Source organism: Triplophysa dalaica, chromosome 4 (assembly GCF_015846415.1).
Source record: "Triplophysa dalaica isolate WHDGS20190420 chromosome 4, ASM1584641v1, whole genome shotgun sequence".
Classification (NCBI taxonomy): domain Eukaryota; kingdom Metazoa; phylum Chordata; class Actinopteri; order Cypriniformes; family Nemacheilidae; genus Triplophysa; species Triplophysa dalaica.
In genome coordinates, this window is record NC_079545.1 from 26,671,245 (window position 1) to 26,698,903 (window position 27,659).

At 35.8% G+C, this 27,659-nt stretch overlaps 1 protein-coding gene across 1 annotated transcript in view; it reads left to right on the forward strand.

Moving 5' to 3' along the window:
- Positions 1-22,720, forward strand: part of adamts3 (ADAM metallopeptidase with thrombospondin type 1 motif, 3) — an 87,578-nt gene extending 64,858 nt beyond the window's left edge. Inside the window, exons 16-22 of the mRNA XM_056746867.1 lie at positions 4,299-4,379; positions 6,724-6,887; positions 11,311-11,467; positions 11,598-11,730; positions 15,398-15,605; positions 16,103-16,220; positions 20,241-22,720. Coding sequence (XP_056602845.1) covers positions 4,299-4,379; positions 6,724-6,887; positions 11,311-11,467; positions 11,598-11,730; positions 15,398-15,605; positions 16,103-16,220; positions 20,241-20,710 — 1,331 coding nt within the window. The 3' untranslated portion in view covers positions 20,711-22,720. The remainder of the gene's footprint in view (positions 1-4,298; positions 4,380-6,723; positions 6,888-11,310; positions 11,468-11,597; positions 11,731-15,397; positions 15,606-16,102; positions 16,221-20,240) is intronic.
- Positions 22,721-27,659: the final 4,939 nt, after the last annotated feature.

Genomic DNA, 27,659 nt, shown 5'->3' on the forward strand with positions numbered 1-27,659 from the left:
TTCAACATGTTTTATGTATATATGTAAATTATGAATAGACATTATTATTCTAGGATGCCAGGAGAAATGTGAGAATTGCTTTTAATTATTTAATATCTCAAGACTATATATGCTTGCGATGAAACCCAACATTTCCTTCAAAAATTTTCATGTAAATCACATTAGAATCTTGGATATGGCAGTCCAAAAATATACTTTTCTTTAGATGACTTGTTGTCTCGCAGCAGATCACAGCAAAGGTTTAAAATATTTAAATAGATTTGAATTTAATTCCCGTTCTTAATATTACCATCATGTGTGTATTAGAGGAATTAAAACAAAACGCTAGCATTTAAATACAATATTTTTCTGAATTAGAGATATTGAGAAAATAGGTAAACATATTCTAAAGTACCACATTTCTTGAGTTTTGTTCCGCTCTTAGGTTTTTACAGTAACAGTATACACTGTAAAAAACTACAGAATCGCCTCACACACGATACAGACTGCTCAGGTTCTTCTTATACCCAGAAAAAGTCAGGATTTGAGATTAGGTAACTAGAGCATGTCGGAATTGCCTGGAATTAATGAATAGGCATTAAATCTGCATGAAATGAGTGTTGGAGATGGTTAAACTATGTTGTGGAATAGGTTTCAGATTAGGACTTCTTCAGCAGGAGTGGCCCACAAAACCCAGCTCGCAACATAACATTACACAACAACGCACTGATGCACTAACCATTCTATACCACTATAATTCATAATTGTAAATGTTTTTTTAAAGAGCTTAATAAGCTTTTTAAAACTATACATTGAATAAAAGTTTGACAGAAACACACGTGTTTACACTCGTGGAACTGTTCTGCGTTCTTAAATCACGCGTGCGTGTGTGGTTTTCATGCGCGTAAGTTTTGGGTCTGAATAAACTCCATATTACTGGTTAATTAGAAGTAATATTTTTTTCCCTTGTGGAGATTTAAGCTTTTAATGGCTGTACCACTGCACTGATTACTACTGGCAGCGAATTCAATTTGAAGTGAAAAACAACTGAACATTTTGTATCCATGGACTCACAATAGATTCTGTTATGGGCAGAGGATGCCTTGCTTTATTTAAAAGCCCATTCAAAGAAAATCGATCATATTTTTAGGAGCAGGGGTTTATTTATTATTGAGACACCGGACGCTTGATAAAAGCAGAGCAGTGATGTAGCTGGGAACTGATCATCTGTTCTTTAATGTTTTTGGTTTTTTTAGGAGCACACACTAGCACACTTATAAACAGATCCTCCTAAAGCAATAGCAGTGACAGTTTGATAACAGAATTATAATTATAAGACATTTTAAAACAACTCAGTGACACTACGGCTAGTATTCTTACTGTACTTTTTTGAGATGACCAAATATATCACCAAATAAATCATTTTCATGAAATTGTTATAAAATGAGAAAGGCCAATTTTTTAACAATTTACTTCAACAAGACAACATAACACCCTTAACAACAAGGCATTTCTAGCGATGCTTTGCGACACTTCTAGTGTGTCAAAAATGTTGAATTATTATGAGTTCTATTGTCGTTTTTGAGTAAAAAAGTTATATTGTCAATGCTATTTTGTCCCTTTTATAATACTTCGAATAATACTTGGATGGATAGATGGATCTTAATGAATAATTCTCTTTTTGGAAAGATGCATGTACGAAGTGGCTCCAATATTACTTTGCATGATATTTCTTTACATAATTGCGGTTAAATCTCACGGCTCAATAGACCCAAAGAATCATGACACATCCTCAATGGCAACATTCAAGCATGACTTCATGTGGCCTGCAGTTGTGCCAAACAGGCCTATACAATGGTGACAAGACTTCCACAAGCTTTTACATACTGAAACACAGGCATCGCACAGATGGCAGGACAATTGTGCCTCACAATATTGATTCATGTGAGTGTTTCAGTATTTCATGTGCATTGCTTTCTGTCTTGCATCTGAAAGCATAATGGAAGCGATCTACGGATGTGTGTCTACTTGTCATGACGGGTTTAAACACCACGGCTTTATTAGCATGCCATCATATGTGTCATGTGACTGTTTTAAATGAATCATTTGTTTTGGCTCTAACCAGAATTTGCACGTACAATTTGTGTTTTATAGACTCTTGAAAATAAAGGTGCTTAAAACAAGTTTTGGTTACACATTGAACCAATCAGTAAATATTGTTCTTACCTTTTAAAAATGCTGTGAAACAGAAAGGTTCTTCGGATGTTAAAGGTTCTTTATGGAACCATTTAAACAAAAAAGGTTCTTCTATGGCATTGTGATACACCTTTATTTTTAAGATTGTATAAGATAATTCTGATCCAACTTGATCACATTTGAATGACACTTACTTATATTATACTGAACTTATTATCACTTTTAACATATTAATTGCATGAACTGAATCTGGATTTTCTCTAACTTGTTTTAATTCATCACTTTTTTAACAGGGAAAAAGTTAAGCAAGAGATCACAAAAAGAATTTCCTGTGTTGGAAAACATAATCTGCAAGTATCTGGGTATTGCCTAATCTTACATCTTTCTCTCCTGTTCTTCTGGTGACTCTTAGCCTTAAATGACTATAAGGGTTTTAAACGAAAACCATGACCACAAACATTATTTAGATTCAATCATTTTCTACTTTTTAGTTCAATAAAACGACAAAAACTAATTTTACAGTAATGCATTTACAGACAGTAGTCTGTGGGATGGGTAAACTGAGGCTATTTTTAAGGCTCATAGTTTTGTTTGTAGTTTTATTTCGTAAAATAAAGTTGAATTTGTACATCACATGACTGTCTGGTATAGCTGTGCATGTACCATGTGAAATTTACCCATACTTCATTTCTTTACAAAAATAATAATAGAAATAAGTTAACCTTGCAATTCTAAGCAATTCTTCTAGAATTAATCATCCTAATGTCTAAACGTGTTTTTTTTTCCAGACGAGTATATGCTTAACCCATAAACTAGAGTAATATTGACACTGTAAAGGTGTTTTTTAATGAGGAACCAGTCAAAATCATTTTGTTAATATAGCCAGCATGCCACAGATGATGTTGAAAAATAATCCTTTAAGGTTTGGTGCAGACTCACGGTACCTTGGCAAAATACCTGCTGAAATCTATTCATATGGAGCTAAGCAGCTTAATGAAAACATAACAACTTTGTAACAACTATTTTAATATACTGTAGAAATTATGGTATATAAGAACTATGTTAAAAGTGGGACAAAACCAATCTACAACAAGATTAGCATATAAATGTAGTCTCTCTCACTCCCCCACACACACACACACTCATCAGCCTCCCCTTATCATCTCCCACCGCTCATTGTTTCTCTCCGTCTTCTTTCATCTCTCCTTCCTCAACCCTATTTCGTTCTTGCTCCTTTCATCCCTGTCCTCTAACCCCGTATGAACTCCATTAGGATTACCCAGCAGCCCCGTCTTTCTCTGCAGATGTCTTCCTGTCCACATTAACTGATGATAAAACCTCCCAGCAGACACTGCCTTAAGTGACTTGGCCCTCCACTCCGATCATTAGACTGCTGGCCATCAGTTTACGTCACGATCCTTTCTAACGCAGGCACCCTGCTTCAAGACACTGGGTTAAGAGATCGAGCTTTGGTTTAGAGGGGGTTTTACATGGCATGTGCAGCACAAAAATGACATAACAAAACCTTCTTATCCTAAAGGGAAAACAAGAGGAGCGTTCTTATTGCCGAAAGGAGCACGGAATGTATATCTGAATGAATCGGAGGATTCTAGGAATGTGATTGGTGAGTTGTGTCATGCTTTGCAGAGGAATGGGCATCAGTAGAGAAGGCAGCTTTAGTGCTCTACTCCTATTTGTTTTCTTGTGTAAAAACGGACTGAGGGTTTTGACATTCAGCTTCTCTCGTATAAGTATTACATAACTGTTCCTGGTGACTCATTTATTCAAGTTTATTCAAAAATCTAATATTTCATAATTATATACTGTATATAGTCCATGATGTTTTTAGTGTTTATGGATTGTATTTATGAAGCATGGATGGAGAACCTTCAGTCACGTTTTAATGCCGTTTGTCTCCTCTAGGCTCATCACGACCCTGCTGGATGAACAGTTGAAATAGTCCAACTGCTCAAATCCAAATTCTTTTACAGCTGTGCAGTGACATAGAAATGCCTTCTAGTGATGGGATGCCCACCTCTGCAAAGAACAAACCGTAGTAGACTTTGCTTACTAATTTCTTCTGCTATCTCTCCCTTTGTCGCCTTTTTTGTGCTCTTGCGAAGATTACCTAAAGATGTTTCTCATACCCCCTGGGGCTAGACATGTGATGATCCAAGAGCATGAGGCTTCTCCTCAAATTCTTGGTAAGTGAAAACTGTCCTCATGTTTCTTAGGCTAAGCAGCATGGATATCATATGCATTCCCATTCAATGTGCAGTCCAGGTAGATGTACTGTAATAGATCCATATTACTCCAGTACACATGAGCGGCACCCGTGTGATTACATTAACAGCGCTACTGGAGACACCTCTTATATATGGTTAACATCTTGGACATTTGCCAGAATGTACATTAGGCTCACAGGTTTTAGAGATAAAGTCACAGAACATTAGAGTGAATAGTGTTTATGAACACAGAAATGATGGTACATCTAGATAATGTATCTGAATTAATTTGCCCAAAAGTATTTGAACATAGCTTAGCATTATCAATGGCATTAGCATTAGCACTCCACATTTGTTCCAAGAATGTCCCTCATCTTGGAAGTACTTCTGCCTGTAAAAACAGCAGATGGATATTACGCCCCCTCCACCATAGTAGTTGAATTTTTAATTCAGCGTTACCTTATTTTAATTAGCTAGATAAGATGTTCAATACCTTTCTTTAATGCCCCAATTAAGCTTACATGGACTGTTTCAGGCTAATTCTGTTCAATTACAATCACATTTGGAGTGCTTAGTTGCTCATTATCCAGTAATTCCCAGTCATTTTCCAAACCCTCATATATTTAGATATTTTGCTTACACTTTCTATGAAGCCTGTAATTTATATTGCACTGTGCTGTGTTTTTCTTATATTTTTCCCTTTGAAGCGGCTTTGTGACAATGCACATTGGGAAAAGCGCTATATAACAAAAAATTTAATTGAATTATAAGGTCATTCTTAATGACATAAATAATCTTAAAATATGTTGTAATTAAAATTAAAAAACATTATATTATTTAAATGTCCCTGGGTGTACCTTACGAAGTAATGTTTTATGTTTCTATTACCTTAAAATGAGCTATTTCTATTTACATACAGTAGCCCTAAACAGACAAACTGTTCCACAGAGCAAGTTTCTTAAATACGTTATCTCCTTCGGCAAAGAAATTAAAATGTAATTATATCTTAGTCCAGTGTCAGCCGCTGCAGTGCTTCGAAAGGGAGGGGGAGTATTGGAGTGAGCCGTTGGTTGCAATTTGCAGCCTCACCACTAGACGCTGCCTAAATCTCCATACTGCTCCTTTTAATGTTTGTGGTTATAACTTTTAAAAGTATGATTATTTCTAACATGTGATTAACTCCACATATTTTCTGAAGTTATAATGTATTGTTTGTGTTAAGGAGGTACGATGCAATATCGCTTTACCTTAAACCTGAAGAGCACTTATAAACAACCAAAAACCTGGATGTTGTGATCATAATATTTAAAAAAAGCTTTTGAGTTTGTCACTTTGGGCAATAAAAAACAGATGTACTGAGATAGTATGCCATGTCAAGAGAAATAACAATTATTCTCCAGTATGGTAACTGAATTCATCATGCTATAAATAATCGCACTCTTAAAAGTTATAACCACAAATATATAAATGATAAATAATATTCATTAACTGTTGTTACGATTATTTGTGAGACTACAAAACAAATCATATTGTAAGGTTTTTCCTAAGCCATTATGCCTGCATTATAAAACAGGCTTCAAAGAAAGTGTAACCAAATTATTACCTAACATAGACCTGAAACTATTACATTTTAAACATTGAATTCATTGATTTCATCTGGCACATTGAGTTGGCAGAAAGTTTAGATTTATTAAAATAATCAGAAGCATTTGAATCATGTGAGTTATGGATTGTACAATATATGTGATTGTCCATCAGCTGGAAGCTGGAATTCCCCAATTTTTTTAGTAACTATTACTTTTCATTCTAATTCAGTCCACTTGTGCAGTCCACTGACAGCAGATGAACAAAAAAAAGCATAAATTGCATTAGATTATTTTATACAAAGGTGCTTGCTTGAATAAAATATCTCTTATGTTCATCATCATTTTAAAATATTCCAGACGAATCCAGTGCAGATTCAATGTTCTGGAACCTTATTTTAATTTTCACATTACAAGTGACATTTGATGATGCAATGGTGATTGTGCTGACATGTGTGCGGCTCTCTTTGTAATCACCATTGACATTCAAGCAAATGATCACCTAATGCTCTCATGCTCTGTGCCAAACTGTGTCACTACCTATTTGTGTCGTCATGTCATTGTATTATGTGCCCTTCCCAACACTAGATGTGTAATTTTTTGGCAGCTTATAACTTTAGTGCCTGTTTTTGAAAACTGAAATAAAGCTTTACTTTGAGACGCCAAAGTAAAAGTTTTAATGGTATTCTGGTCACACTGTTCTAAACTTTTGAAGAGTTCTAATGAATTGCTGATTGCAGCTATCAAGAACCAGGCAACGGGACATTATATTCTCAACGGCAAAGGAGAGGAGGCGAGGTCTCGGCGCTTCATTGATATGGGAGTGGAGTGGGATTACATTATGGAGGACAATGTTGAGACGCTCCACACTGATGGTCCGCTACACGATGCAATTGTTGTTCTGGTAAATAAAACTTCTCACATTCTCAGTTCTTTTTTAGGCTTTTTAAGACAGTGAAGGATTGGTGTGACCGATCTCATTGTACAACATCTCGAATGGTGTCCGTCTGTCAAAATGGTTCGGTATTACATCCCATAACTGTCTAATAAGACTGCATTCCTAGAGCAGGCCTGCGATTTGCCTCAGAAGCTATCAAAACTTGGCAATTTTAATTCTTCAGCGAGAAAATCTTAGAAACCTTATTTCACAATTAATTAATGTAATAGTTTTGTGCAATTTTAAGGTTTACTTTTTATCACTAACCATAACCACTAGTCCATAACAGGGCTGCAAATAACCTAACACTACCCACCCACAAACATGCACTTTATATGGCGCTGCCTAAGGCTTGACACGTACACTCACCTAAAGGATTATTAGGAACACCTGTTCAATTTCTCATTAATGCAATTATGGTGATGGTGTAATGGTGTGGGGATGTTTTTTAGGCACACTTTAGGCTCTTAGTGCCAATTGGGCATCGTTTAAATGCCACGGCCTACCTGAGCATTGTTTCTGACCATGTCCATCCCTTTATGACCACCATGTACCCATCCTCTGATGGCTACTTCCAGCAGGATAATGCACAATGTCACAAAGCTCGAATCATTTCAAATTGGTTTCTTGAACATGACAATGAGTTCACTGAACTAAAATGGCCCCCACAGTCACCAGATCTCAACCCAATAGAGCATCTTTGGGATGTGGTGGAACGGGAGCTTTGTGCATCCCACAAATCTCCATCAACTGCAAGATGCTATCCTATCAATATGGGCCAACATTTCTAAAGAATGCTTTCAGCACCTTGTTGAATCAATGCCAGGTAGAATTAAGGCAGTTCTGAAGGCCAAAGGGGGTCAAACACAGTATTAGTATGGTGTTCCTAATAATCCTTTAGGTGAGTGTATAATGTAGTATAGCTCTTTTCGATGATGCCCTCTGACATCTTTGAGTAGTTTTTCAATATAAGTGTTTGTAAATCCGAAAGCTGCTTTTTTAAATATTGTATTAAAGCTTTAAAAAGTCACCACGGATACAGCTTGAGAAGGATTCATAGTCTCTATTCACAACCACGTACTTCAAAGTCCCTCTATTGAAAACCCTGCGGTGTGTGTTAACTGCAGGTCATAAGAGTTAAAGAAATATAAATCATGTTCGTCCACATGATCGCATGTCTTTGAATATCTCGGTCAGTCAAAGTTCAAGCTTTTCATCATTTTATTGAATGCAGAAGACTATTGGGAATGAGGAGCGGGTTGTTCGGAATGCACTGAAACACAATGCAAGTGATATTAGAAATGTTTGTGGATTTTTTTTCTTTTAAGCAGTCCTTTGAAAAGAGTCTTTGAGTGAGTGGAGGTGTTGGCATTATACTGTCATTCATGCGTTTGTTGAAGAGAGAGGATGAGAGAAATAAAAACTCTCCTGTAAACGCATGTTGAGTTAGAGACTTATTTGTTATTTTGTGAAATGAAAAAGTTGTGTGTGCTGCAATACTCGACTTTTACTTCATTTACTGTACACTCTAAAAAATCTGTAAAAATAGGGCACAATATACTGTATTAATATGAAGGAATTTTCCATATACATTTTTTACAGTTGTTTTACCTGTATTTTCTAGAATAGCCAAACCTGTGTGTTCTTAAGGATTGTGAAATTTTCCAACATATTTACAGAGCATTTACAAAGCAATTAATTGTTTAGTCATATTAACTTTGCATGAATGACACCCTTGTTGTATTTGTATAGGGATAACTCCTTTTTATCTGAATTGCAATTATATTGGAGCAAGAAGTGTTTAAGTGTTTTTCTCTTTTTGCATTAATGGCTTCCATTGTGCTCTGTGTACATACATGGCACTTCCGAATGCTCTTGTTATAAATATTTATGGCTTGTTGATGTGTGTATTTTCGAAACTACAGATGCTGTGAGAGTTTGCGAGCACCTCAGAATTATCTGTAGTCGTAAATAAATTAAATTAATTAAAATTCATTAAAGTTGACCTTCATCTAAGCTGTTGTAATGGATAAAGAAGATTAGATGAATCATTTGCATTATAGATCTACCCTTTCTAGGTGTTTTGGTTTTAAACTAGCATACACAAAGAGCATATTTTTGAATATTTGTGAACAGCAAATTGCATGTAGGGAAAGTATTGACTTGGCTGACTTAAGCAGATGAACATTATGTTAGATGAATGTTGTTCTTGAGATAAATAATTATTTTTTAGTAACACATTTAAAGGTACAGGTCACCCAAAAATGGAAATTCTGCCTTAACTTGTTCCAGATCTGTAATATTTTTTTGTTCTGTTGAACACAAAAGAAGATAATTTGGAGAATGTAGGAAACTTGTAATTTGGTGGCCAAGAGCTGTTTTGTTACAAGCATTCGGACAAATATTTTTCACTGTGCAACCTCTACAGTATACAATAAGCATTAACACTATGCTGAATGTAAAGGTATATTGCCCATGATTAGGTCATTCTCATTATTATCTGTCTTCCATGAACTACTCACTTCAGCTCATTTTAGCTGGATCAAGGTGAAAACTCTGACTTAGTCAAAGCACAGCATTTCTTCAACTTAAGTCTTCAATTTATTTGCTTTTATAGGATGTTTTTGTGCAGGATTGTAAAAGCATGACCTACATTCTTTTAAGCTTCAGGTCATGGATGGACACACTGGCATTTTCCTGCAAAAAAAGTAGTTGTACAGTCCCCAAGTCAGCACTTCATCCACCTCAAGATATCCAAGAGTAATTTAAATTATAAGCTGCATTAAATGTCTCTGAGTTTGGTATGAGGTTTTATGTTGAAATACAGCATTACGTCATATAGTATGTTTATTATTTATGCAGAAACCAAATTTTCTTTTCTCCTGTTCCTATATTAATACGGCTATAATTAATGTGTAAATAATAAAAAAAGCGATTAAATGGAGACATCAGTTCCAGTACTAATATCAGAATGTTGCTTCTCCTTCATAAAATGATGTTGTTAAAGGTTTTTTATACTTAATTTGGAGATTAAATGTGAAATTATTAGAATGTAAAAGTATATTTAAAAACATTAATCTTTTGTGCGTTTCGAAAACACATCAATAGTTAAATAGTCTAAATGTGATGACACAAATATGAAATATTATCATGGGCAAACGAAATGGATTGCAGGGGTATGCATCATAGCGACTCACCTGAACACTGTACAGCTGTTATTCCCTGTAAATGCTATTGAGCTTTAAATAATGTTATATTTTGAGTATGAACCCATACAGCGGTGAAATACAATATGCAATATTTACATTATTTGTATAAAAAAATATAAAAGGTGTGCATTATCCCACATGTACGCCTGGTTTTGTGACAGTAGTTATTCCTTTCAAATGCTATTGAAGATGTAAATCAATGTGTAGACTATGTAACTTTAGAGAAGGTCCCTAAATTCAGACTATTGAAAGTCCAATGACATACCAACTTTATGCCAGTGGATAAATACTGAATTTGTATATCTGTACTTGCATAATTTAGCATAACTAAATAAGACTTTGAAAATAGTACGAAAACACATGCCTTCTTGTACTTTTGCTTCGCATTGTCGCCGTATCTTTCTACTACAGGCGGATAGTTCCGTTTTAAAGCCATGGCCATATAGATAAAAGATACATCTTCACATCACGCCAATGTCATCACCTGCCGCACACTACATACGAGTATGTCAAGTAATTAAATAAATTAAGTATTAAAAAGGACATTTCCAAATGATTCCTGTATTGTTGAATCAGCAAATTAGTGTTTTTGATTTGGTACTCAAGGGGGCCCCCTGGTGGTCCAGAGGCCCTATTGGAAGCATCGACTCTGAGTATTGGACACTTTGTATCTTCGAGGAGTCTTTAGTTTGATCACATTTATAAAAGACGGATAGAGCTGTACGATTATTTCCAAAAACAGACAGTGTCCTGAAGGCGTGTGTTGGGGCACGAGCACACAATACATCTTCGCATTATTATTTCTTAACTATTGATTCACTATATGTTTGTGCTCTTTATGCCGGTATGCGCCGATTGTCAACAGAACACAGACATATGACTCAGTTTGACTTTCCACGTGTGGTTCATGTCCGGCATCTTTTAGCGCTGGGACCGTGCCATCTGTCAGTTTCAAATGATCTCCAAATCCAGCATTATATCCACCGTTTATATCACATTCCTCACCCAAATGCAGTGAACAAACAAATACTCCGTCATACGTCCAACTCGTTTTTATGACAGGGTGACCATGTGAAACTTGAGAAGCCAGCTGGTTTAATATTTTAAAGAAGTTAGAATGCATGAAACACCGTTGCACCAGCCCTTTACAACTTATGTCAATTTTTTTTCATCTACAATAGATTATACCCAAGGACAATGAGACAAGATCTTCGCTAATGTACAAGTACATCATCCATGATGACTCTGTGGCCATAAACAACAATAATGTAATTCAGGAGGACACGTATGAATGGGCACTGAAGAGCTGGTCCCAATGTTCAAAGCCCTGTGCTGGAGGTAACATCAAACTCTATCTCCTTTGAGTTACATTTGATAGCCATTTTGTCAAGTGTGAGTAAGATGGGTAGGATTTTGTCGGTTGAATGGTTAATTGCGAATCACATTATGATTTATTCATTCACCTCAGGATTCCAGTACACCAAATACGGGTGCCGCAAAAAAGGTGACAACAAAATGGTGCAACGAGGCTACTGCGATGTTAACAAGAGACCCAAACCTATTCGCAGAATGTGTAACCTACAGGAATGCACTCAACCACAGTAAGCAACATTTTTTACTGTACTTATAAAAACACAACTCATTTACACTTTTGGGTTAATTCGTAATGACTTGGGTTATTTGCTCACAGTAATAAAAGGGTTGAAATTCAGATTTAATCAATTACACTTCGCATTCACATGTTCACCAGATGATGTCATGTCACCATAAGACAATAAAAACATTTCATGTTTTTGTGCCAATTATGACAAATGGAAAATGATCATACAACTAGTTGAACAGCTCCGGTCATATAGCAGGGCTTCAGTGAAAAAGATGTGATTTCTGAAAATGTACAAATGTATAATTGGTTGAGGAATGAAATGTGGCCTCTGAATTACCGTGATTACAAGTTTTTTAGAATTGATTCGAGAAAAGGTTTCCCTGTGGCGTAAGTTTCTGACATTGTTGTCAGAATGTAATCAATAAAGCTAAGATTATCTTTTTGGCGCATACTGTAACATTTCATTCCAAAAAAAAATACTACAATGGATAGCAATTTTTTTTAGCAAAGTATATTTTAGTACAGTTTTCTAGTTTCACCAATAGCTGTCAAGTGGCTTTAAAGGATTATTTCACCCAACATTTTGTCATTATTTACTAAAGAAATTGCTTTATAAAGATCTTTGTTCTGTTGAACACAAATTAAGATATTTTGAAGGATTCAGGAAATTTCTTGGGCACTTTTTACCACCATTGTCATTTTTCCTTCTGTGGTAGTCAAACGTGGCCAAGAACTTTTCGTTTACAAGCATTCTTCCTCATCAGAACAAAGAAACGTATACAGGAACAACTTGAGGATGGCTAAATGAAGAGAGCATTTTTATTTTTTTAATTATGTTTCTTTAAGTCACTTAGTTGGAAACAACAATGAAAGGTTCATTTCAAGTCTACTATTGGTATTTGTACACAACATTCATATTGATTCCTGCGACCCCAAACACATCAACAGCTATAGACACAAAGGCCAACCTCAATAGAGCACGAGGGGTGAAAATACTGGTTTCAACATATTGAAGCAGTAGAAACTTTTCAATGTGGTGCAATCTAAACATCACTAATAATTTATAAGTACTCATGCTTCACCAGTTCAGCAGGGAGCTGAGTTTTGATTGATACTATAGGGCAGCACTGCTTCTTTATTTCTCCTGTCAGATGGTAAGATTAAATCTCAGTGGGTGATTATAATGTTTCAAGCTTTGGGAATAGCCTATATTTTCTCTTGAATGTGTAGCCTTGATTGAAATTTAATTTGTAGGAGCTAACAATACAATATCTCCAGTAGACCTAATGGAATAAGGTTGGCTGCTTCTGCCGTGAGACCCAACGTTCTTTGAATCTGAAAGATTGACACTGGTATCACCCTTTAGCAGTACTCGCGCAATCTGAGTAATCTGAGGTATGCCTGTTGCCTGGCAATGAATGTGAGCCACTTACAGATTCCTCCAAGGTCTTAACTGTAAAGATCAGGGACGAATGTGTGATTTCGGCGGCGAGGTATGACTCGGTCAGTAGTGAAGAATTGGTCCTGGAGTTATGCCTGGTCCTTATTTGGCCGATCAAAGTTCATCTCTGCGCAGCACGAATCACAACCCCAAACAGTTCCTCCGATTCAGACAAGCATTAAATGATCATTTGGATCGAAAGAATTTGATTTACTGACCCCTGGTTAGCAAAAAGAGTGAGAGATAGGGACATACCTCTAACCCATTTTTTTGAAACTAGGTAAATTGTGCCGCTCCAGGCAATCATATCTTCTATTGAATGGTCAGCGGCACACGCCGTCTGCTTGGTATTTCAATCAAGAGTTTTTCCAGTCCCCCTACTGCCATCTCTGGTGTGCAGAGACACTTTGAGAGGTGCTTAAGACGTGGCTCAAACTTGAGTCTCCCGGAGCAAGGCTTCGACTCAGATTGCTGTGCTAAAAAAAGTTTACAACATGCAAGCTCTGTCAAATATGAAAACCCTTCATCCAGCTCCTTAGAACTGGAAGAAGCTAAATCGATACAAAAGAACATTTTAGACACAGTAGCATACTGAAGAGTGTGTGTGTCGCCTCTGGTTAGATGATGAGAAAATGAGAGCACTCTTCTCTCCCCATCCTCTGTTTTTCTAAAACAAACTTTGATTTTACATGTGCTTCACCTGGGTACACCAGAGTGTTCTCATAGTGTAAACACTATCACACAGCTTTGAGTTCCCTAGAGAGGAGATAGATGTTTCCATAAAACCCTGAGACATTTATTAATAACACATGTGTCATTAATAATTTAACACGTTGCAATGTTACGTACACTGTTACACTTTAAATTTAGTTTTGATTTTTTATTGATGAAATAGTGCACTTCTATTTCTATTCTATTATTTTAAATATTATGACACAATACTGTACCCGCCAGATCTTTGTAGAGCAAATGAACAACGTCCTGTAGTGCGATCCCAAAAATGGAAAAAATCCCTCTCACTTACCTTCTCTGGATCTGTTCCACATTTGTTGAATGATCTCCCTGCTGCTACAAGATCAGCAGATTCTGAAGCCATCTTTAAGAATCGGCTGAAAACACATCTCTTCCGTCAGCACCTGACCGATCAGTTCTGACTTCTATCTCTTTTCAACTCTTTCTATTCTACAAATGTGTTTACTTTGGTAGGCTACATGAGACCGGTTTTAGTGTGCTCTTTGTTGTCCTTATGTTGTTCCAATTGCTTCCATTGTTAACCTCATTTGTACGTTGCTTTGGAAAAAAGCGTCTGCTAAATGACTTACTGTAAATGTAAGGAAAATTTGATTTGTCTCATCATGTACAGTAGTAGACTTCTCAGTATAGATGATTTCAAAGCAACAACATAAACAAGTGTTACTGCGCATGCACGCGTTTGTATGGAATTATTTTTATGCTAATAAAAATGAACGCAAACGTTAAAAAACGAAAAAAATAAACAATTAAACAGAAGAAAAACACTTTGATAACGAAAACAATTAACTCAATTGCAAAAATGTGACATGATTTTCAAATAAACATACGGTCCCATACGGTTTCTTTAAATCCGACAAAGATGCACAACGCATTCAACAAATTGTTTATTTCATAAAATTATCATAGAGCAAAATTCAACAAATCGTTTATTTAATACAACTATTATACAGTAAAATAATCATATACATTTTAATTAAAATAATTCAATAAATAGTTATATTATTAGACTGCCTGAATGTTTACAGTACATTATCTGATTTTATTCTGATTTTTTTGTATTGGACATATTTTTTTAACATCTGACCTTGGAAATACAGAGGATCAAGAAGATCTTCTAGGTATTAAAGAGCAAATGGATTGTCTTTGTAGCAGATAAAATAAACTAATTTTCTTACCTTGAGAAATAACCTTTTTTCTGACCTTTTTTTTACCAGCTGCTGTAAAGGTTGTTTTTAATGGCTGTGTAAAGTTCCTTTCGAGTTCTAACCGGTCACCCAACAACATTAATAGAAAGGCATTAATGCTTTTTAATGTGTGGTTTAAGTGTTAACATGCTCTTTGAGGCAAATGTATTTCTAAAAAAAACCTGGCCTTTAATAATCAAAATGGTCTACAATCTTCAGTATTGTAAAAAACAATGAATTATTGACTCATCCCTTTACTGAACCTGATTTCATTTGTAATCTGACAGATGGATTGCAGATGACTGGGAACATTGTACTAAAACTTGCGGGAGTTTGGGATACCAGATCCGTACCGTCCGATGTGTCCAGTTTCTCCATGAAGGCACAAACCGCTCTATTCACAGCAAGTACTGCAGTGGGGAAAAGCCTGAGATCAGACAGCCATGCAACAGAGCGCCGTGCCCAAGCCAGTGGAGGACCGGGCCCTGGTCGGAGGTATGTTGTTATACACAGAAAAGCCAAGGTTTACTGACACTTAGTGCCAGGCCAAACGACACTTTTGGCATTAAAGAACTGTTCATCCTAGAATTCAATTTTTGCTATAATTTACTCACCCTCATGTAAACATTACTCATGCTACTTATATTTACTACAAACACTACACCATTTAATAATCATCCTTATGTCTTTTAAGTACATTTACATTGATGCATTTGGCAGGCACTTTTATCCAAAGCGACTTAAATTGCATTGTACTATCCATTTTGTCTCTGACTACATGCAATCCCCTAGAATCGATCCCATTACCTTGGCGTTACTAGCGACATGCTCCAACCACTGAGCCACAGGAAAGCTTCAGAAAGCCAGTAGTTTACTGGAGTGTCGCTGGAATCATGTCACATGTTTAAAATGTTTAACCATAGGCAGAACATCCTGTTTAATAAATGTACATTTTCTTGCTTCCCTTACCCTCTTGTTTATCCATCTCTCAGTGCTCAGTGACCTGCGGAGAGGGTGTGGCCCGACGCCTGGTGACATGCCGGATTGGAGATCAATGCACCGGCGAGAAGCCAGAATCACACAGATCCTGCAGGCCAGGATCTTGCCATGGTAAGGCAACACATACAGGCCATTCCAAATCCATTCTAAGCCCAATGGACCTCGTTGAAATAATTTGTTTCAGGAAGACTTTGTGCAAAATCCTTTGAAAACTGGATAAACGTTGATGGGGGAGGTTGTGGGCTATAGTGATGGTGATGAATCTTTATTCCTGCTTCAAAGATGATCTAATGGTGTGATCTCCCATGTTATCAGTAGCCTAAACCGGGACTTTATCATCCCACCTGAATACCTCTCTCTCTAGAGTCTTTGTGTTTTTCTTGTTTATTTTCTATTTAAAATCAAAGTTTTATTTGTCAGTATTAAATGACCAGAGCTTAGATAAATAGTTGGGAGATTAATAAAGAGTTTAATACTTGAACAATTGTATTGCTGATCCACTGCTCATTAAATGTTAAAAGCCTACACACCCGAGAACTGTTGCGGAGCTGCGTTCACTTGCAGTGTGTGTCAACTCACTTACGGAAAAAAGAGAGAAAGCGGGAATGTGGAGCTGGTATGGATACGTTGAAAACGCGTATTGGAACCGTTTCAGATTTATTAGTATCGATACGTATCGAAATATCAATATTTTTGACAACACTAATATATATTGTTCTGTTGAACACATCAGAAGATATTTTGAAGAATGTAGGACAGCAAACAGTTATGGGGGCACTCTTAACTATCATTGTCATTTTTCCTACTATGGTAGTCAATGGGGTCCAAGAACTGTTTGGTTAGAATCATTGCTGAAAATATGTGTGAAACGACTATAGTAAGTATTTCATGGGGTGATCTATCCCTTTAAAACCAACATGGCACGTTTTGAATGTGTGAGGCAACCCCAAATAGTTCAAACGTTATTGTTATTCAAGTATTTGTATTCGATTTTAATTGGTTGGTCTCCAGTCCCTAAAAGCACACCTGTTCACAATAGAAGAAAAAACCTCTGTGTTTGGCTTATTCAACAAAAGCAGCTTTAATTAGAGAGAATGCAAACCATCCCACAGTGCACACACTGTTGTGTGCTTCATCCCCATCGATAAAATTATTAATGTAGCCCTGAAAATGTCCTAATGAATGTTCCAGAATGACGTGTGTGGTGTGTACTTTTTAACTGCTCTGGTGACTGGTGAAATTCTAACAACTTGTTTACAGCAATGATTTAGACATGCATTACGTGTGCCGAATCTCTTCAAAATGTTCAATTAGGTCACGTAATACCTAAAAGCTTGAACTACATGATGCTTTGTCAAGATTTATTATTCATGAATAATGGGCTCTGTTTTTCAATCCCAGACATTTCTCCAATTTTATACAAGCTTGAATTTCCCTTTATGTTTTAAGCAGCATGTTTACTGTGATTAATTGCAGCCCCTACCGCACAGAGAATGAGTTGAACATAGCTACCTTTCAAGAGGACTATATCGCTTCTTTTGTTAATTTCCATGAGATATTTCATGATTAAAGCCATCAGTTTTCAGTTGCCAATCAGTATTTGTTAGGACACAGTGTGGTTTTGAGTCCACTGGAAAGAGTAAGAAATAAAGCGTAAAGAAAGAAAGAAAGCCTGCTTGCACACTTCTGCAAATTCCTGTTTAATGGCTCAAACCACACGGGGTTAAAATATGTCTCAGCAGGAAGTAAACAAAACACCTACCCTTTACAAATTGCGCTCTTATGACACACCGCTGGACTTTTCAGCTTTTTATAAAGCGAGACTCCTTAGGGAGCTTGAGACATTTTGCTTCTTTTCATCTGTAAAAGACAAACCAGTTGGTGGTTCACTTGGCAAAACCAGTCTGTAATTCCGCTTCAAAAAATTGGAATGACACTATTATGACATGTTTTAATTGAAAGCCCTAGTGGCTCTTTTACAGAGGCCCTTATGATCTTTATGAGATTTTACCTTTTTTTGGATAGTCAGATAAGAGACGAAAGGATGAGATAAGACCTCCATGTTAATTCCTCAATGAAATGCGTCAAAGCTTGCACACTGGGATTCCTCTCAGATTTAGATCTTCTAAAGGTTGACAAGAGTTGACTAATGATAAGAACTTCTTATGAACACTAAGGATGGTAAAGATTTTTTTTTGTGAGAATAAATGAGAATGTAGCTATCACTGGCCAATGTAACATTCAGTAACAATTGTGTGTTTTTATCTAATCACAGAATCCACCCCCCATATAAAGCTCTCACACACGCAAATACCAAATGCTCAGGAAATGCTACAAAAATACTTAATAAATAAAAGATATATATAAGATAAACCTTGTTTAAAGCTAACTCTCCTCCCTGTTGAAGCATCTCCTCGCTGTTCATTTTACGCCATGCACACACTGCAGTTTCAGAAGTGACACTTGCATTTAAATACAGGAATGAATTCACAAAATTATCATTCATGTGTGTATGGAACAGGTATAGTCACTCCTGCATTAAGTGATGTAAATAAGAATATAAGCCTGCTATTTTTCAGCTAAATACTTTACTATAAATTAAAGTAAACTACCGCTGACAGGCGTGCTTTGTTTTGTTTATGCACGGAAGGCAAGTTATATCAAGAAGAGCAATTGAATTGTTGCGATGTTCATTTTTTTAAGCGCTTTTTATGCTTGATATTTGGTCTTTATCTCATAAAGCTTGGCACTTTATTTGAAAAACAAAATGCTCATTTACGGATATTTGGATTTTTTTGGTTTATTTTCAGTTAGTCTTTGTGTGTTGTTTTTATCTATGAAGATCTGGCAACGTTACTTTAACACATTGTGAGAACTGCTAACCATACACACATTTCATTTTGCAACATATTTATTTCATTTATTTACTCTCATTCTCTCTTGCTTTCTCAATATGTCATGAGTGTATACAGATTACTAATCAATTTTAAATACCATTTAAATAGTTAAACACATAAATAAAATTGTAACTAGCGCCCTCTTAGGCACCCCTGATGTGTGTAATGAAACAGGCATTTTGAACCAATGTAAAGAGTGTGAAAACAGACTCAGTTCCAAAAGTTGTCAAGCTGCCATTTAGGAAAAAATTCAAGGTATTCTAACCTGACATTAAGGTTCACGGTAAAAAAAATGATTTTACGATAGCTGGGGCTCCAGAAATAGACAGTAAAATAATAGTTTTTCCCTTGTGAAATTGCTGTCTTTTTCTGTCATCTTAAACATTGTTTTTACCGTATTTCAAAAATAGACAGTATAGAAGGACCTGGAAAAAAACTGAAATTTTACGCCAGCTGGGGCCAAAAACTGCTGTTTTTCTTGTCAATTCGCTGTCTTTTTCTGTAGTTTTACTTGTTTGCCATGTTTAAAAATAGACTTTATAAAAATCTGTCTTAAAAACTTGCTGGAGCTGGAGCTCCAGAACTAAACCGTAAAAATACTTTTTCCCCTGTCAAATTACATGTTTGTCAAGTTTTTCTTGTATATTTACAGTCTTTGTTGAATACATAGAAGATCTATAAAAAACTGTAAAGTTCCTTAAAAAACAGATTTTTGGATATAACTTGAAAAACATTTTGTTAAATAATTGAATTTTTTTACAGTGTTGTTTAGCCAAATTCTCATGCATACATCCAGGATTGCACTGACCTCACTATACGTGCGATGTGTATGCTTATATAAAATAAATAATAAAACTATCAAATCACTACTTGTGAGGTAGAGCGCTGCATGTAAAAGTTGAATTTTTTTAACTAGACAAGGCGTCTTGAAAACAAGGAGCTCGTGTGTGAGGCGCTTCAAAAGACGCGAGACATAACGGTCATGCACGTCCGTCGAATGCGTGTTTACATAGAAAAACAATGAGAAAATCGAGCATTAGAATGGAAAAATGCGTTCTGTCGGAATGGGCCCTTAAATAGCAGATGCTATGCTGGCAGGAGGCAGTAAAATATCCAACTAGGTTTTACAGCAGAGTTCACCCTTTGCTAGCTCAAAGCATTGAGGGTGTAAAACTGTTTTGTAAGAAACTTCTCCCAAACTTACCAGAATAAAACTCTTTTGTTTCTATGACAGATGAGCCATGTGGAGGAGACAAGTCCATATTCTGTCAGATGGAGGTTCTGGCTCAGTATTGCTCTATACCAGGCTACAACAAGCTGTGCTGTGAATCCTGCAGTAAGAGAAGTGGCACTTTTGCTCCTCTTGTCCATGAAGCGGCCGAGATGGAGGAGGGACTTCGCTTCGGTTCAGCCTCCCAGCTTTTGGAGACACTCACGGCCACAATTAATGGAACTGTGAAAGTCTCTCACCAGAACCTGCGGGGATCCTCGTCACAAGGCCGGTTTAACAAGCCAACCCCCACACCTCCACCTCGGAAACCCAATGCTGAGAACGGCAAGACCCAAAAGCGCCTCAAACCAGGCGTTAGAAATCTGCCCGCAATGTCGATCCATAGCCTATGGAATGAAAACGGTGCTAAAGACCATAAAGAAAGCTTCCAAGAGAGTCAGTGGCCAACAGCATTATCTGAGGTAGAGAGATGAAGAATAACGTTTCTTATTTTTTGGACTCTTTCTCCATTTTGTCTTGTGTAGATATAGACCTTTAACATTCATTCTTCCTTCAGAACAAACTTGATATGTTGAAAAGTAAGAGAGAGTAAAGTGCTGGTTCACTTTGAAATGTTCTCAGTTCCCCTGCTAACAATGTTTGAATTTAAAACATGTTTATCACACGCTGTTGTGATGAGAAATGTGCCAAAGTGTCTTCTCGACAGTTGTATGGGGGTTCAGTGAGCTTACATAAAGAGACTCCGGTGGTAGGCCTGCTTGTTAGAAAACGGTTGTAGCTACGTATATAAAACCTCAAAATCCTAACGTCTTTATTTTTATCAGCTCCTTACTTGAATTTGATCGACCAATAAATATTTATGAACGTTCTTGTAAATACTGTATATGGAAAATGACAGTATTATTTTTTCACAAACAAGCTGAGGATTTTGAAAATATGGAAGTCAGGAGCATAAATGGTGCTTTTTATAGAACACATTAATTGTTAATATTAATCATGCATACATATAATAATATACAACCAGTCATGAGTGAAGCACTGAAGAATATGTATTTCATGTGCCAGTCCCAGGAAACAATCCAGCAGTAGACTATACATCAGCAAAATAGCCATCAAAAGTGTTTCATTTATTAATCCATCTCTCAGCATCAAACACAATTGTTCTTAAACATAAATTTCACTTTTTTCCCGAAACGTCTTCTTTTCTTTCCCATACAGCGTTCAGGCATCCCTTTGATATTCTTCTTTTTTTCTTGTGTCTTATCGAACTCTCCTCTTACTTTGTTCCAAATTGAGTTTCAACTTTGTGCCAGCAGTGGCTTTATCAGTAATGCAAGAGACCCAACAAGTGTATTGTGAGATGAATCAAATGTTTAAGGCAAGATTTTGAAGGAGTAAAGCTGGACTTTCTTAAGATCTAAAGATATATCGTGAGACACACGTGAGATATCTCGCTTGTTGAAGGGAAAAAAAGCTATTTATTTTTTATAAAAGAGGGTTATATCTCAACCACAATGCATCTGACTGCAATACCAAGGGAATCAGTTAATCTATCAGTGGAGTTTCAGCAGTCTAAAACCATACACACGTTTGTCTGTGTAGTACTGTATAGCTATTGTATATACCATTGAGAACTTTAGAGTATTTATTGAGATTTCAAAAGTCATGTTTAATGTGCAAATCTGTTATTTCAGACCAAAATATTTTCAAACACCAAGTCAATTTTAAAGCATAGACTAGAGCTTCCGTTGAATAGCAAAAGTAGCTCTTAAATCATAATAAAAAAAATTCTAGACCTATGAATAGCTTTTTTAAATTTGCCTTTTTGTCGTTCTTTGAACTGAATTTTAAATACAATAATAACTCACATGCTCAGATTTTGAGATGTTATAATAAGAGAAATCTGTTTCACAGCAGTTTTAGTATAGACATATTAGAACGAAATCTCACACAAAGCTGTCAAATACAGCGGTTCACCCCAATCCTACACGAAACTGTGTTTTACAGTTAATTTATAGCTAATAATAAAATGACAACATGATTGTGGGTTTTCTAGAATAGCCAGTATCTAGATTCAGGTTGTATCAATAGTCTTTGTGAACATCGTTCAGCAGATGAGGTTCATGAGCAACACGGATTCAAGTTATTGCTGTTAACATTCAATGCAAAATCAAACTCAATGTAAAACTTGTCAATGAGATATTTGCTGCTAATATGATCAACAAGCTTTCAGAGACCCAAAAGAAAACAAGTGCTAGTAGATGGTACATTGACAATCCCTGAGCCACAAACAGATACAATATCTAACATAATGTGTATTTCTCCCACAATTTATAATTTTTTCCGACTCATAAAGTCATGTTCAGTTGCTAACCGTCATGTCTCTTTGTTTTAACTTGTACTTTTGTTAGTTTGTAATGAAAGTGTACACTACTGAGGCTGTTTGTTGTAATGGGGAGCACATAGCAATAAAGAAAGTAATAAACACACAGTCTCTTGAGTCTAAAGTTTGCTTTATTGTTTCATTAAATGGGAAGTGATTTTACCCTTTTATCCAAGTGCAAGTATGTGAGTTGAACGACAATTCCATTTATTATATTTTTTTAGATTTTATTTATTGCATTCATTCAATGTAAATTATTCCACTTACGGCTATCACACCACAAGACATTGGTCAGACAAAATTTTATTTTAAGACATAAGGAATGCTCTTGTTGGTAAACACAGTCTCAAAGGTCTTTATCATTGTTTTGCCACCTCGTAAAATTTAAGTGTTTTGGCAAAATTTGCGGAGTAACGGATGCTTGGACCTGCAGGTTTAGAGTACGAGAGAGAAAATACAAGGAGCAAGAAAAAGAGAGAAAGAAACGGAAAGAAAATCCACAGGCGTTTACTTTAGTGTGACCACATTGTTGTTGACATTCTTCCATAAATATAAATAATTATTTATTTTCAGACAATGGACATTCGTCTATCAAATTGTTTCTTGTTAAATATATATGTGCATGGTGGATACAATATAAGATCTAGAACTTTATAATTGACTGAATAATGCACACATTCTTCAGCCCTTTGCCTTTGTTTTAACAAACATGGCAACTGGTCTCTGCCCCCAATGTTATGCTGTAATTTGTAAGAAAATAAAGTGTTTGCCTAAATAACAGATCTGCTATGAACATATCACTATCATGTTGATTAACTGCAAATTTATGGACAGGCATTTATCCTCACCATGTCAACAGTCAGTAGGCCTATTTGGATCATTTAGATCATTCTTCATCAGATGAATTGAAACGTGTATCTGTCCATGTAAAATATCAGCAGAAACCAAATTACATTCTGCATACAATGCAACATGAATACTGAACTATAAATCGTTCATTTTGAATTGAAAACATACAAGGTTAAATATGTACTACTGCATATGTGTGGTGTATACAGTCACACATTAAATCTGTTCTCAAAGTGCCCTTATTCTCCTTGCAACATCAAATGAAATGTTCTGAAATGGCTCTTGATTGAAATGTCCTTTTATTTTGTCACAGCAGATATTCAGATATCTCTCCATGAAGTCAATTATATCACTTTGGCAAACATTTTATTAAAATTATATAACACTGCCACCCATGGTGCTTTATATGATGTGTTCACACAGTAATATGATCATAAAGTATTATATGAGCTGCAAATTCTCTTTTCAAGTTTCACAAATCTTAAGGCAAAATTATTTTGAGACGCTCTAATTTCATTAAAGAGCAGTTTAAATGAATGAGTTAAATGCCATTCACAATGTTTTCAATGGTATTTGAAAGCAAATTTTTGTAGCAGGAAACTTTACAATTATATACAGTTTTTTATAGTCAGTTAAATATAACTACAATGTGGATATTTAAAACTCAGCAGTTTCTACCTGGCTTTTAAAGTACAGTAATTACATTACAGTAAGTGTATAAAATGTTCAGTAATTTAGTTCAGTGAGGCCACCAAGCAGCACATTATATAGAGTTCATCATAATGATAAAAAACCTAATGTTACATACTGTGCCTATATGTAAAGCCTAATTTAAGCATGTTTGTGTGTGTGTGTGTGTGTGTATTTCACATGCAGAACATCTCTGATTGCGATGACAATATTCAGAATGACATTAATACAGGCATATACCATCATACTGTATATTCATCAATTTTTTTTGTTTAAACATGAATATGAACTTTGTTTTGCAGTATTTAAGCAAAATTTCTGCAAACATTACATTTTTTTTAATCAGTTATGTTTTTATTGTCTGCAAATATAAGACAATCTTTTTATTTGATATTTGGGAGAACTGTGGTCACTAGTTCACACAAATGATCATTTTACCTAAATACTAAATTAGTAAATAGTAAATTCAGAAAAGCTGGTGGTCTTTCACCATATACTGCATATCCAGCAATTGAAAAAAATTAAGAGTTAATAAAATACATGAATACTTTGATAAAAATCAATGTTGTTGTGTAAAATATTACTTTTTAACTTTTCCTAAATACATGTACAAACATTACTGTTGTATTGCTTAAAGATGGGGTAACATGCTTTTCATGCAGGGATCCTATTCTTTTGATTGGCCATTCTATCGGAATTGGCATGCATTTCGGTGATTAATATTATATAAATGATGGACATAAGGTTGGATTTGGAGATCGTTTGAAACTGATAGATGTAGTGGTCCAAGCACTTAAAGATGCCAGACATGAACTTTATGCGGTAAGTCAAACTAAGTCATATGTCTGTGTTTTGTTGGCAATCGGCACATACGTGCATAATGTAAACAATACGAAGGGATAATGCGATGATGTATTGTGTGCTCCTGCTAGAGTTCCGTCCCCCTGCCTGCCTCCAGCAGCTCGTCACTTACCGGAAATAATCATACAGCTGTATCTCTCTTTTATAAATTTGGTCGAACTAAATTAATACTCTTTTAAAATATGAAGTATGCAATACTGCTGTATAGGTAAACTACTCAAGATTAATATGAGATTTGCCCATCTTTTAACGTAAACATCTTCCAGTTCTGAAAATAAATGCACATGAAAACATTTTTTATACATTGTCAGTTTACACAATGAAACAAAAATGTTAATTTTACTTAAACACAAATCTATTAATACTAAAAAGGTCTTAGAATTAAATTTGTCTGTTTCTTCAAAATTACCAAAAAAAACCCGAACTCTTGTTCAGTGTACAGCGTCAGTCACTTGTTAGTAATACAGATGTGTGTGTGTGCTGACATATACAGACTTTATAAATGTATTTTTCAACCTGTCTATTGCAGTAAGACATTATTAACCTTACTGCTTTGGAATATATCGGAGCTCAGATAGGAGAAAATTGCCAAGGCGTGATTTGTCTCACCCAAAATGAAAACCTAACACCATGTTTTATCTTTAATCCTGTATCCAATATCCTGCTGAGCTCTGAGTAAACACATATTGATGTCTCTGAAGAACTGATAAATATTGTAACATGATAAAGTGCCGAAAATTATTTAGTCTATTGCAATGAGACTTATACGTTAGATTGTTTTTTATTATTCATCTCAATATCCTTCACAAGGGCTGAAGATTTGAAACAATCGCAAACAGTTAAGTTTACAAACATCTTGTGTACTGCTGATTCCTGCAAAGCAACTTTGCCATCTGTAATTGTCTCTGTAGAGATGGGTATTTACATTCTGACAGCAATCACTGAATAAAAGCTTGAAAAACGTGATGAAGATCATTTGAATTTTGTGTCAAAGCTGGAGCTGAATAATGGTGTATCTGACACAACTGCATAAGATACTTAGTTGTAAATGAATGCAGTGCCACTAATTCACTGTCGTTGGGATGCATGTGTTTCATTACAAATAAAGAACAGCTTAATTAAGCCCAATGTTGTTAGCTGGCCAGACAAACGCAGAATGGTCGGATGTGTGGGTTTGAAAGGCGTTTGACAGCAGGTCAGACTAGGATACCAGCTGGCCTACAATCTGAACAACATCTTGGCCAGAATGATAGACCTTCTAGAGCTGAAGAACAGACTTACCAGAGAGATTTACCAATTTAGGTTGATGCGAACTGTTCAACAATTAACAGGTAGGAGTAGTCTTCCAATACCTGGAATGTATTTGCAACATTCTGTTCCATTAATGAAACCAACTGCCACTGCAGATGCCACACTTTTTTTACAGGATTGCATTTCAGAGCACCCAATTTTACTCATTGACCGTGACCTCAACTGAATGCTGCTGTGCTCTATTCATTCGAGTCTCCTGCTTAGCAAAGGTGAAAGAATGCTGAGTAGAGTGTCTGCAGAAGAGCGATAAGCTTAAATCCTTCCAAATGTTTGCCTGCTGCAGATCTTGGTATTATAGAAACCTAACATCATTCTCAATGCGGAATGATGTTTTTAAATGGAAACCGCGTAAGCTCTTGTGTTTTTGGATTAAAGCAAACCCTTCAAATGTAACTGATAACATCCATGATACATTTTGTCATATTATGTAGAACTGTTTGATCTGTGTTAAATTCAAAATGCATTTTTTCATTCTTTTAATATGCAATGCAATCCCATTAGTTGATTGACTTGACTATGTTTGATTACTTCTAAACGTAGTACTTTTAAAATCGGAAAGTCCTCATAAACACTTTGACAGGCACTCCATGACAAATTCAAAAGGCTCTATTGCATCTTGTCACCACATTAGATCGATGCTGCCCATGTATCGAATGTCTACTGCTTCAATACTTACAGTCACAAAGCCATCAGGCACAGACATCTGATGTTCAATCCTGCATTAATCAGATGCTGTCATTTGCTTTCACTAAAGATTGCCATTATTAAGGCTTAGCGAGGGACTGAAAGAAAATGGCAAGTTGTCCTGTTATATTGCATATGTGATTTTGAGTGCACTTCCAGTTATTTTAGAAAATTGTGATGAAACATACTGGAAACTATGCAAGGCCTAAAAGCCTTCTAAATTGCATATGCAGTTTATTTGCATGTGGAGAAATGCCCATTAAGAAATATCCAGAGGCCTACAGAATATCAAAACCAATGCTGTGGTGGTACTTCTAGAGGCTGTCCAGAGGGACCTTTAGGAGTGTCAAGAGTTACTTGAGGAAATGTGATGAAAGGCTCTGTCAAGGCTGAAATGCGTTCCTCTATTTAACTTTGAAGCACAACGAGATAGTGTAAGTTCAAAACATAGTAATTATTGATGATTGTGTACTATGTAGCATTTTCTGTTGCCAGGCATCTTTTTTCAGTGGCCTTATTTATAGTTTATTTATAACTTTGCCAGTCAAGTAATTTAATTCTTTGTTACTTGTAATCTATCATACGGCCATGTTGGTCGGAACTGCACCCACGTTTTTCCCCTTCTGTTGCACTTGTGTATATGG